The sequence below is a fragment of the Tachyglossus aculeatus genome, chromosome 11 (genome assembly GCF_015852505.1).
Source record: "Tachyglossus aculeatus isolate mTacAcu1 chromosome 11, mTacAcu1.pri, whole genome shotgun sequence".
NCBI classification, from domain to species: domain Eukaryota; kingdom Metazoa; phylum Chordata; class Mammalia; order Monotremata; family Tachyglossidae; genus Tachyglossus; species Tachyglossus aculeatus.
In genome coordinates, this window is record NC_052076.1 from 33,255,137 (window position 1) to 33,267,505 (window position 12,369).

Below are 12,369 nucleotides of genomic sequence, written 5' to 3' on the forward strand. Positions count from 1 at the left end.
CGAGAACGAGGTACGGTGAGGAGATTAGCGGCGGAGGAGCAGAGGGTGCGGGCTGGGCTGGAGAAGGAGAGAAGGGAGGTGAGGTAGGAGGGGGCGAGGGGATGGACAGCCTTGAAGCCCAAGGTGAGGAGTTTCTGCCTGATGCGCAGATTGATTGGTAGCCACTGGAGATTATTGAGGAGGGGAGTAATATGCCCAGAGCGTTTCTGGACAAAGATAATCCGGGCAGCAGCATGAAGTATGGATCGGGGGGCTTTGAAGTTTTAGGGCTCTAATAGGCCTGCTGGACGCCGTCAGGACCTCTCCAGGGATCCTCACGGGCTGAGCGGTCACTTCTTCACTTGTCGCCTCGTAGGACGCCGGCCGCCTGCTTTACATCGGCCAGAACGAGTGGACCCACGTGAACTGCGCCCTGTGGTCGGCGGAGGTGTTCGAAGACGATGACGGCTCCTTGAAGAACGTGCACATGGCTGTGATCCGGGGCAAGCAGTTGGTAAGAGCCTGGGCCCGGAAGAGGGTAATCGTGACGATAATAATAATGGTACTTGTTAAGCGCTTACTGTGCGCTAAGCATTCATTCATTCATTCATTCAATCGCATTTATCGAGCCCTTACTGCGCCGGGGTAGATAGAAGTTAATCAGGTTGGACCCAGTCCCTGTCCCACATGGGGATCACACCCTCCTCCCCATTTTCCAGATGAGGGAACTGAGGCCCTAATCAGGTTGGACACAGTCCCTGTCCCACATGGGGATCACACCCTCCTCCCCATTTTCCAGATGAGGGAACTGAGGCCCGGAGTAGTAAAGTGACTTGCCCAAGGTCACACAGCAGACAGGTGGCGGAGCCCAGATTAAGACCCAAGTCCTTTAGGCTCCCAGGCTTGTGCTCTGTCCACTAAGCTATAATGACATTTATTATTAAGCACTTACTATGTGCAGAGCACTGTTCTAAGCGCTGGGGAATTTACAAGGTGATCAGGTTGCCCCCTGTGGGGCTCACAGTGTTAATCCCGTTTTACAGATGAGGTAACTGAGGCCCAGAGAAGTGAAGTGACTTGCCCAAAGTCACACAGCTGACGAGTGGTGGAGCAGGGATTTGAACCCATGACCTCTGACTCCACTGAGCCACGCTGCTTCTCTATGCTTCTGAGCCCCTGTCCCATGGCGCCCACGGCTCTCTGCAGCCGGCTGCTTTGTGACTCAGGCCCTCCCTGCCGTCCATTGGGTGGTCAGCAAAAGTACGCTCCCCTCCTCCCACTGCTGGAGCCATCTCCCGACCGGTCCCTTCCCGTTCGGGCCCGTACTTGAGAAGCAGCGTGGCTCAGTGGAAAGAGCCCGGGCTTTGGAGTCGGAGGTCATGGGTTCAAATCCCGGCTCTGCCAGTTCATCCATTCCTTCATTCAATCGTATTGATTGAGCGCTTACTGTGTGCAGAGCACTGTACTAAGCGCTTGGGAAGTACAAGTTGGCAACATCTAGAGACAGTCCCTACCCAACAGCTGGCTCCGAAGGAGGAGACACACAACAAAACAAAACATGTGGACAGGTGTCAAGTCGTCAGAACAAATAGAATTATATACACACTCCGCCAATTGCCGGCTGTGTGACTTTGGGCAAGTCACTTCACTTCTCTGGGCCTCAGTTCCCTCATCTGTAAAATGGGGATGAAGACTGTGAGCCCCCCGTGGGACAACCCGATCACCTTGTAACCTCCCCAGCGCTTAGAACAGTGCTTTGCACATAGTAAGCGCTTAATAAATGCCATCGTTGTTATTATTAGTAGTACTGTGCCCTTCCCATTGGCTGTCCTGGAGTCCCCAGTGTTCAGCCAGGAGGGCAGCTCCTATATTCATTCATTCAGTCGTATTTATTGCAGAGCACTGTACTAAGCGCTTGGGAAGTACAAGTCGGCAACGTATAGAGACGGTCCCTACCCAACAATGGGCTCACAGTCTAGAGGATGGGCTCACAGTCTAGAGGATGGGCTATATCGGCTCCGTGGGTTGGGATGAGTTGGACCCCATAGATGCCAGTCCGGGGAAGCCCGGCCTGTGCTCGGCAGCACCCTGGATCCGGGCGGGGACCACCTCCCGGCGGCATCGGGCGCCACGTAAGGAGCCTGACAGTCTGAACGGGGTTTGTAGAGGTGCGAGTGCTGCCAAAAGCCGGGGGCCACCGTGGGTTGCTGCCTCACGTCCTGCACCAGCAATTACCACTTCATGTGCTCTCGAGCTAAGAACTGCGTCTTTCTGGATGACAAGAAAGTGTACTGCCAGCGACACCGCGACCTGATCAAAGGCGAGGTGAGACCCCGCCCCGGCCCCCGGGTTGGATGGATTCTTCCTACCAGCCACCGTGCTAAGGACTGGGGGGAGATTCAGGGTTGAAGCTCGGGTGGTTCTTGCCCGGCGGGAGAGCTTGGGTTGGGAATGGGGCGGGCCTGTTAAACCAGAAGCCGAGAAAGTGGGGTAGCTTACTTCGGGGCGATGCGGTCACACAAAAACACCCCACCCGCCCACCCCCAACCGCCTTCTGTTCAAGGTGGTTCCTGAGAACGGATTTGAGGTTCTTCGACGAGTATTCGTGGACTTCGAAGGGCTCAGCTTGAGGAGGAAGTTTCTCAGTGGCCTGGAACCGGAGAACATCCACATGATGATCGGTGAGGCCTGCAGCGGGGACGGGGCTGGATCTCTGGGGGGCCGCTCCTGCCCCCTTCACCTCCCCTCCCCTCCTTACCGGTCCTCTGCTCCGCTAGGCTCGATGACGATTGACTGCCTGGGAATTCTGAACGACCTCTCTGACTGTGAAGACAAGCTGTTTCCCATCGGTTATCAGTAAGTGGGGTGGGCAGGGGTTCGAATCGGCTCAGTCACAGGGCCTCGGGCGCACGTGGCCGAGGAGAGGAGACCTCTGGCCCTTCTGTTTTGAAGCCCGGCCCCGAGCTTCCGGAGGGCGGTGGTAGTGAGGACTTGGCCGCTTGGCCCTCTCACCCGGGTCACACGTGTGGGCCCGATGCAGGTGTTCCAGGGTGTACTGGAGCACCACAGATGCCCGGAAGCGCTGCGTGTACACGTGCAAGATCCTGGAATGCCGTCCCCCCGTCGTCGAGCCGGATATCAACAGGACCGTCGAGCACGATGACAACCGGACGATCGCTCACAGCCCAGCCCCTCCTTCCGGTGAGTCTCTCCTCCGGTGACCCCTGGACCCACGGGGGTCCCTGACCTCCCTCCCACCCCCCACCCCCAGTCCCTCGGGGCAATAACGAAAGCTGTCGAGCGGGCCCGCGGCCGGGGCTGGACTGACCTGCAGGAACAGAGAATCGGGATGGCCCGGGTTGGGTCTCTACTGTTACCGCCATCCATCCAGCTTCACATTAATGTCTGTCTTCCCTTCTAAAACCGGACGCTCATAATGGGCAGGGAACGTGTCCACTAATTCTGTTATACCATACTCTCCCGAGCATTCATTCATTCATTCAGTCATATTTATTGAGCGCTTACTGTGTGCAGAGCACTGTACTAAGCGCTTGGGAAGTCCAAGTTGGCAACATATAGAGACGGTCCCTACCCAACAGTGAGCTCACAGTCTAGAAGTAGTAGACTAGTAGTCTAGAAGTAGTAGAGTGCTCTGCACGTAGTAAGTGCTCAATAAATACAATCGAGTGATTGATTGAGGTTGATCCGACAGTCCCATCACCTGCTTTTCAGTCATCCCGGGTGTGTGTGGCCCGTTCACCAGAACGGAATCTCCGAAGCACCTCTCTTTGTCCTCCCCCAGAAACTTTGAAAGCGAGTCGGAGTACAGGCGAACTTGGAAAGCCTCGGTCCCCAGACCGGCCTCCCCGCGTCCAGACCTCCGCCTCTTATTGCTATCACATGATCGCCAAGGGCCCCAGGATCCGCCCTCCCAGTTACTCCCCACCGCAGCGCTCCCCTGGCTCCCGGCCGCTGCCGTCTGCGGGTAAGGGGCTTTGATCGGGGGGTTGGCGCCATTGGCCCCGGAACGGGGGACCCCCTTCGCCGGGCGAGGGGCCCGTGGATCCGTCGACCGGGTGGATCTGCTGGTCGGAGAAGTTAGCCCCCGGCCCGGCGTGCGCGGGTGGCCGTTGCCGGAGGTACAGTTGGAGCCCCCTCCCCGATCCCATTTTGACCGTACTGTTTGTCGGGATTCCCCCCTCAGGGGGCCCTACCCCAACGGCCCACGAGATCGTCACCGTGGGCGACCCGCTCCTCTCCTCCGGGCTGAGAAGCATCGGCTCCAGGCGCCACAGCACTTCCTCCCTGTCGCCTCAGCAGTCCAGGCTCCGAATGACGTCCCCCCTCAGAGCCGGGCCCGCCTCCGCCCGGCACGGCGCCTCTTCGGCCCCCGCCGACCACGAGCCGCAGGCCAAGACCGCCGACCGCTCCCTGGGGTCACCGGCCCCGGGCGCCCCGGCGGGTCAAGGCGTCCCCACCCCTCCGGGTGCGCAGAGGGCAGCGGCCGCGGGCGGGCCAAAGGGGAGCCACTCGGACGGGCCTCCGGCGGGAGAGCCGAAGCTCAGCGGCGCGGCCGAGCCGTCGGGCAGGGGCTTCTCCTCCAAGGGCGACAGGGCCAGGGCTCTCGGTGCCAAGGGCCCCGAGGGCCCGGCCTACCCAGGGAACGGGAGGGCGCCGGCCGCCGCCCACGGCTCAACCGACGTCGGCGGGAAACCGAGCCCCTTCGCCGAGTCCCCTTCGAGGCCGTTGCCTTCCAAAGAGGCCCTTTCCTTCCCCCCTCACCACCCGAGGGGGCCGAGGAAAGAGCGCGAGCCACCCGCCGACCACACCCAGCCGGAACACGCCTCCCCTCCTCTCCCTCCCCCTCCTCCCCCTCCCGCTCCTCCCCCTGCTCCTCCCGGAGAGGACCCGGAGGCCGGAGCTCCCAAACCCGCCGGTGCCAACGGCAGAGCGCCCGGCTCCAGCGAGGGCTCGCTGGTGGGGTCCAGGGACAGGAGGCAGAAAGGGAGGAAGTCCTCTAAGGAGGCGTTCCGCGAGAAGCACCCCACGAAGGCCTTCCCGGACCCCGCCCCGTCGCTTGGCAGCCCGGAAGGAAACCCCAAGCTGGAGTTCGCGGGTCCCGTCCCGATGCCCGACCACCTGGGCCCGAGGCAGTGTAATAACTTCGCCGGTGAGAAGAGCGGCGACAGGGCCCCTCCGCCCCCGGCGGGTCCCAGAGGTCCGCCCGGGCACGGGGAGGGCCCTGCCAAGGAGGCCCCGGCCCCGCGGAAGCGCACGGTCAAAGTGACCCTCACCCCGCTCAAGATGGAAGGCGAGAGCCCCACCCGAAACCCGCCGAAGGACGGCAGCCTGGAGACCCCGCCCCCGGGGACGGAGGCGGCCGGCCCGCCGGAGCCGCCGTCGTCGTCGTCCTCGCCGCCGCCGACCTCGTCGTCCGAGAGCCCCGGGGACGGCCCCGCGGGGCGGCCCGGCCCCCACGACCCTTCGTCCCGGGAGCCCCAGCGGGCCGCCTACCAGGGTCTCCCCGCCCCGGAGCGGAGCCTGCTGCTCGCCGACGGTCCCAAGCCTCAGGACGACGGGGCCTACAAGCGGCGCTACCCCCGCCGCAGCGCCCGAGCCCGCTCCAACATGTTCTTCGGGCTCACCCCGCTCTACGGCGTCCGGTCCTACGGCGAGGAGGACCTCCCCTTCTACAGCAACTCGTCGGGGAAGAAGCGGGGCAAGAGGTCGGCGGAAGGGCAGGTGGACGGGGCCGACGACCTGAGCACCTCGGACGAAGACGACCTGTACTACTACAACTTCACCCGGACGGTGATCGCCTCCGGCGGAGAGGAGCGGTTGGGGCCCCGTGGCCTGTTCCGGGAGGAGGAGCAGTGCGGCCTCCCCAAGATCTCTCAGCTGGACGGGGTGGACGACGGGACGGAGAGCGACACCAGCGTCTCGGCCACGGCCCGGAAGGTCCACCCCGTCCCCAAGAGCAGCAGCAAAGAGAACGGGACGGACGGCCTCAAGCCGGACCGCCCGGAAGAAGCCGGGGAGAAGGAGCAGGCGGCCAAGGGCGGCGCGGGGCCCAAGGGCGGCGGCGACCCGAAGCTCGACAACTGCCACCCCGGGAGCCGGGGGAAAGCGCCGGGCCAGGACCCGCTGGAGGCCCAGCTCAGCTCGCTGGAGTCCGGCCGCAGGGTCCACGCCGGCCCGCCCTCCGCCGACAAGACCCTGCTGGACACGTACAACACCGAGCTCCTCAAGTCCGACTCGGACAACAACAACAGCGACGACTGCGGCAACATCCTGCCCTCGGACATCATGGACTTCGTCCTGAAGAACACCCCCTCCATGCAGGCGCTGGGCGAGAGCCCCGAGTCCTCGTCGTCGGAGCTGCTGACCCTCGGGGAGGGGCTGGGCCTGGACGGCAACCGCGCCAAGGACATGGGGCTCTTCGAGGTGTTCTCCCAGCAGCTGCCCACGGCCGAGCCGGTGGACAGCAGCGTGTCCTCCTCCATCTCGGCCGAGGAGCAGTACGAGCTGCCGCTGGAGCTGCCCTCCGACCTGTCCGTCCTCACCACGCGCAGCCCCACGGTCCCCGGGCAGAACGCCGCCCCCCGGCTGGCCGGCATCCCCGAGTCCGCGGAGAAGAGGGGGGCCGGGCCGGACAAGGCGGCGGCGGCGGCGGCGGCGGCGGCGGCCTCGGCCGACGGGGACCCGGCCCTGCTGAGCCCCGGCGGGGAGCCGGCGGCCGAGGGCCACGGGACTCCCGACCGCTTCCTGCCGGGCCGCCTGGAGGCGGACCACATCGCCAGCCCCCCTCCCTGCGGCCCCGGGGAGCCCGGGCGCGGCGGCCAGGAGTTGGCCGGGAACGGCGGGCCCCCCGGCCTCCAGGTGCCCGTCTCGCCCACGGTGCCGCTGCAGAACCCCAAGTACGGCCCCGGCCCCGCCAACAGCCCCGGGCCCTCGCAGATCTCCAACGCGGCCGTCCAGACCACCCCGCCCCACCTGAAACCGGCCGCCGAGAAGCTCCTCGTGGTCAACCAGAACCTGCAGCCCCTGTACGTCCTCCAGACCCTCCCCAACGGGGTGACCCAGAAGATCCAGCTGACCCCGCCGGTGGGCTCGGCCCCCATGGAGGCCGGTGCCTCCGTGCTGGGCCCCCTGGGCGGCGGGGGCGGCGGCGGCGGCGGGGGGCGGGGCCGGCGGCGGCGGCGGCGGCGGGCTGGCCCTGGCCCCGAGCCTGAATCCGGGCTTGCCGGCGGCTCAGCCCCTCTTCCCCCGGGCCGGCAAAGAGCTGCTCCCCATGGCCCACCACCAGCACCTGCACGGCTTCCCGGCGGCCTCCCAGGGCAGCTTCGCTCCCAACCTGGGCAGCTCCCCCTCGGGCCTGCTGGTCGGGGTCCAGCCGACCCCGGACCCGCAGCTCCTGGTCTCGGAGGCCAGCGTCCCCGCCGCCGCCCCGCCCGCGGGGCTGCGGAAACGGCCCATCTCCCGCCTGCAGTCCCGCAGGAGCAAGAAGCTGGCTCCTTCCGGCGGCCCGCCCCCGCCCGACCTGGTCTCCAACATGACGCTCATCAACTTCGCCCCCTCGCAGCTGCCCGGCCACGCCGGCCTGCTGGACCTGGGGTCGCTGGGCGGCGCCTCGGCCCACCGGACCGTCCCGAACATCATCAAGCGGTCCAAGGCCGGGGTCATGTATTTCGAGCCCACGCCCCTGCTGCCACCGGGCGTGAGCGGGGGGCCGGCCGCCACGGTCGGGGCCGGCCCCATGGGCCCGGACTCCGGCCACCTCCCCGGGGGACCGGCCGCGGGTTCGCCGGTCCTGAACGTCGTGCCCGTGCCGGGCGCCCCGGCTCCCGGCGCGGGAGGGTCGGTCGCCGGCCACGGCTTGGGGCAGCAGGGCTCGGTGGCCCTGACCGGCCCCAGGCTGCTCGGGGCTCCGGACGTCGGCTCCATCGGCAACCTCTTGATCAAAGCCAGCCAGCAGAGCCTGGGCCTCCAGGAGCAGCCGCCGCCACCGCAACACGTGGCCCTGCCCCCCGGCTCCAGCATGTTCCCCCAGATGGGATCGTCGCAGACCCCGTCCGCCGCAGCCGCGACCACCTCTTCCGGCATCCGCGTGCTGCCCCCGGCGCAGACCCTGGGCGCGACGGTCCCGCCATCAGCCGGGGACCGGGAAGGGCCCTACGGGCTCCAGCACGTGTCCCAGCTCCTGGGGAGCAAAACGGGGCTGGCGTCTTCCCAGCCGGACCAGGCCTCGGCCTCCGGCCCCCAGCCGTCCGGCTATCCCCAGCTCGTGGAAGGGCCCGGCGGCGCCGAGCCCGAGCCGAGCAAAGCGGCGGCGGCGGCGGCCAGGCCCGCCGGCTCGGCCTCGCCCGGTGGGTCCCCGCCTTCCGGACGGCCGGCGCCCCCGGGCCCCGCCAGGCCGAAGACGAAGGCCAAGCGGATCCCGCCCCCGGCGGACCAGGGAAACGGCAAGAAGCACAAGGCCTCGCACGGGTGTTGTGTCGGGTCCCCCGAACCTCCCGCCCCAGATGCGGACACGTCATCCCCGGACGTGGGGTAAGTAGCCCGGGGGGCAAGGGGGAGCAGGACCGTCAGGGAGCCAGGTACCCCGCCCCTTCTCTCGGCCCCGTCGGCCTACGATGCCATCCCGAGGTTCCTGCGGCGGGTTCCGGGGAGCCCCGTGGTGCCCGGCGGGTGGAGAGGGCAGTCCAGGACACCCGCCGGAGCGGTTGGTTCCGTCCGAGGGCCCTCTTAACGGCCCAAAGCGCTCGTTTCTCCCCTGCAAGACCGGAAGCCCCTTGAGGGCTGGGATCGCTGGGTGTCTACTGACAAATCTAGCACGCTCTCCCAAGCGCTCAAGCCCGTCACCCTGCCCTCAGCACTCAGTAAACCCCATCGGCGGATCGAGTCCGTCCCAGGCCCCCGGCCGCAAGGACCGACGGGCAGGATGCGGCCAGCGGAGATCGGCCCTCACCCCGGGAACGCGGGCGGCCCACGGGGTGAGCCGGGAAGAGGTCCCGGCCCTGGGGTTGAGCCTCCGCCGGGACGGCCTGCGCCCGATCGGGACGTTACCCAGCTTCGCTGCTTCGAGGAGGAGAGGCCCGGGAACGGCCCGAGTGGCTCTGCCGGCGGCCGAGCGGGCCGATCCGCCCTCCTGCGTCTCGGCCCGCAAGGAGAAGCCGTTGGCCAGTGGACCCACCCCGGAGAGGACAAAGAAAGAGCCTCTGTTTTGAGGACTCTCCATCCAGGCAGCAGTCACAGCTCTTGGGAGCAACATGGTCTAGTGGGTAGAGCTCGGGCCCAGAGTCAGAAGGACCCGGGTTCTAATCCCAGCTCCGCCACTTGTCTGCTGTGTGCCCTTCGACAAGTCACTTCACTTCTCTTTGCTTCAGTTACCTCTTCAGAAAATGGGGCGTAAGAATGTGAGCCCCTTGTGGGACAGGGACTGTCTAACCTTGCGTCTACCCCGGCGCTTAGTACAGTGCCTAGCGCATGGTAAGAGCTCAACAGATGCCATTTAAAAATAAACATCCGCTCCCAGCTAACGGGACGGGGCCCACCATGTCCCTGGGAGAGGGAAGAGGACCGCCCGCAGCCCCCTGTTCCTCACAGCTCGGTTTTTCTCTCCTCCAGGCAAGCGACGGCTCTCCCTGAGGCTCGGGCAATGACGAGTCCCCCGAGCGAGCGAGGGAGTGCAGGTGTGTGGCATGGCGTCCCCCGGGAGAGGAAGCCCAGGGCTCGGGACGCTCCCCCATGGGAGCCGTTGGCCTGCTTTCTCTCGTCCTGTTGCCTCTCGGGGAGCAGCCCCGGGTTGGTTTGGCTGCCAGGAGACTAAATTGAATGTCCAGGAGGTCACCAAAGAAAGAGGCTAATGCTCTCGCTCTGGGGCAGTGGCATCCTACACCTCTCCGGCTCCATCCGCGAGTCCTTCAAAATCTTGGGGAAGTTAGGAAGAAAGTTCCCTTCCCCTCCCCTTCCTTTCCCATCCTCCTCGTTCTCCTTACCTTCTCCTATCACCTTTGCCTCCCCCTCGTCATCTCTTCACCCCTCCTCCTCGTTCTCTCCATTCTCCCTCCTTTCCTCTTCCCTTTTTTCCCATTCCCCCTTCAGGGCCCCCAGATCCCTGCTGGATCCAAGCGCTTAATACAGTGCCCTGCACAAAGTAAGCGCTGGGTAAATGGCGTCGCTAGATCGATCGATCTGAGCTGCCACAATCCGGGTGGGTTTTCACAAGAAAGGCAGCGGGACCAGCCCAGCGGCCCACCCGGGCCATGGTTTCGTGATCCTCTGGTGGGGGTTGGACGGAGCGGGGGGTTGTGAACGTGTTTCGGGTCAGCACGCCCAGCCCACCCCCCAACCTCCTTTTCTCCCTCGAAGAGCCGAAAGCCGCCGAGGAAGAGGAGAACACCTTCAGCTCCCCGCTGATGTTCTGGCTCCAGCAGGAACAGAGGCGGAAGGAGAGCGTCGGCGAAAAGAAGCCCAAGAAAGGGCTGGTCTTCGAGATTTCGAGTGACGACGGCTTCCAGATCTGCGCGGAAAGCATCGAGGGTGAGCGGGGGTCTCTGGACTGCTTTTGAGGAGGCGGGCTTTCGGAGGGTTGTGCTCGCTTAGCGCCTGTGCCCGAGGCGACAAGTTGGAGGAGGAAAAAAGAAGAGAGGTCTACCCCAGCACCTGCCTGCTGCCTGGTCCTTGTTTGGGGAGGTGGAACTGCTGAGCCTCAGGGGGTAGTGGGCATTTGGGGCTCTCCCCTGGAGCCGGACGCCAGCCCTTCCTGCCTGCTGCCCAGTTAGAGGCCTGGCATAAAGGGGCGAGAGAAGCAGGCGGAGGACACCCCGGGCCGAAGCCTAGCCCTGGCGCGGGGGAAACGGGCCGAGGGGACGGCTCATTGTGCGCCTCTCGGTCGTCTCTGCCCAGATGCCTGGAAGTCCCTGACCGACAAAGTTCAGGAGGCTCGATCCAACGCCCGTCTGAAGCAGCTCTCGTTCGCAGGTAAGGACCGCAGCCGGGTCTGGCCCAGGGCCGCCGGAGCGCCGCTCCCGGTAGTCGGCCCCGAGGCTAAGTTGGTTCTCCGAGCAGGCGGCCCAACCACGAACCACCTCTCTCCCTGGCCCCGGGGGAGGCTCCCCCAGATCCGGGGGCGGCCACGCCATTGCGGGACGAGGGGGAGCCCAGCGGGGATGGAGGGGCTGGCTTTTCACTAGGAGCGCCAGGGCGAAGAGGAGGGAGGGCTGAGGGATCGGGGAAGAAACGGGATCCAGAGAGCGAACAGGCCCCGTTTCAAGAACTCTGGTCTTGTCAGGGACCTGGGATGAACGAGCCTGGCTCAGAAAGTCATGGGGGCGGTTGCCCGCCCAGGGACTGGAAGAAGCCCCCAGACCCAGAAGGTCCGTGGTTCTGGTTTGTGGGCTTTTCCATTTACGTGGTCTCGCTCAACATCTGGGCTAAGGTCACGGAGGTCCGGGCGCCCGTCTGCTGGGGAAATCGAATCCCTTCCCTCCGAAACACTTGGCAACTGAGCAGCCCCGGCGAGCCTGTCCCGGGATGCCCCCCGCTCGGTCGGTCCCGCCCACCCCGGACCTCTCGTCATCGGCCATCTGCCGCCCCTCCCTCTCCCCCCCCTGCAGGTGTGAGTGGCCTGCGGATGCTGGGGATCCTCCACGACGCGGTGGTGTTCCTCATCGAGCAGCTGTCCGGCGCCAAACACTGTCGCAACTACAAGTTCCGCTTCCACAAGCCGGAGGAGGCCAACGAGCCCCCGCTGAACCCTCACGGCTCGGCCCGGGCCGAGGTCCACCTGAGGCAAGGGCCCCGGGGGGAGCGGTGGAGGGGGGTCCGGGGCCCATCCAAGGCTGGGGGACGGCCCCGAGGGTTAGGCCCCGGGCGCCTGCCCCCGCCGACCCGGGGGCTTTCCTCTTGGGCCTCCAGGAAGTCAGCATTTGACATGTTCAACTTCCTGGCTTCCAAACACCGCCAGCCCCCCGAGTACAACCCCAACGACGAGGAGGAGGAGGAGGTACAGCTGAAGTCGGCTCGGTGAGCGAGGGCCACGGGACTGCTGGGAAGGGGAGAGGAGGAAGCCGAGACGGGGGAGCTGACCCTGTGATGATGATGATGATGCCGCCGACGATGGTACTTGTGAAGCGCTTACTATGCGCCAAGCGGCGTACGAAGCGCTGGGATGGATGCAAGTTAATCAGGCTGGGCGTAGTCCCTATCCCACTTGGGGCTCACAATCAAGAAGGAGGGAGTAGAATTTAATCCCTATTTTGTAGATCCGGAAACTCGGGCACAGAAGTGAAGTAACTTGCCCAAGGTCACCCGGCAGACAAGTGGCGGAACCGGGATTAGAACCCAGGTCCTCTGACCCCCTCGGCCCGTGCTCTTTCCGCTGATCCG

The 12,369-nt window shown here is 65.4% G+C and overlaps 1 protein-coding gene across 1 annotated transcript in view; it reads left to right on the top strand.

The window, feature by feature from the left end:
- The window catches only part of KMT2A (lysine methyltransferase 2A), an 81,170-nt gene that overhangs the window by 63,327 nt on the left and 5,474 nt on the right, over positions 1-12,369 (top strand). Inside the window, exons 21-34 of the mRNA XM_038754299.1 lie at positions 356-493; positions 2,146-2,304; positions 2,543-2,660; positions 2,757-2,835; positions 3,020-3,180; positions 3,782-3,964; positions 4,184-4,838; positions 4,929-7,116; positions 7,235-8,529; positions 9,607-9,671; positions 10,351-10,521; positions 10,888-10,962; positions 11,598-11,772; positions 11,899-12,006. Coding sequence (XP_038610227.1) covers positions 356-493; positions 2,146-2,304; positions 2,543-2,660; positions 2,757-2,835; positions 3,020-3,180; positions 3,782-3,964; positions 4,184-4,838; positions 4,929-7,116; positions 7,235-8,529; positions 9,607-9,671; positions 10,351-10,521; positions 10,888-10,962; positions 11,598-11,772; positions 11,899-12,006 — 5,570 coding nt within the window. The remainder of the gene's footprint in view (positions 1-355; positions 494-2,145; positions 2,305-2,542; positions 2,661-2,756; positions 2,836-3,019; positions 3,181-3,781; positions 3,965-4,183; positions 4,839-4,928; positions 7,117-7,234; positions 8,530-9,606; positions 9,672-10,350; positions 10,522-10,887; positions 10,963-11,597; positions 11,773-11,898; positions 12,007-12,369) is intronic.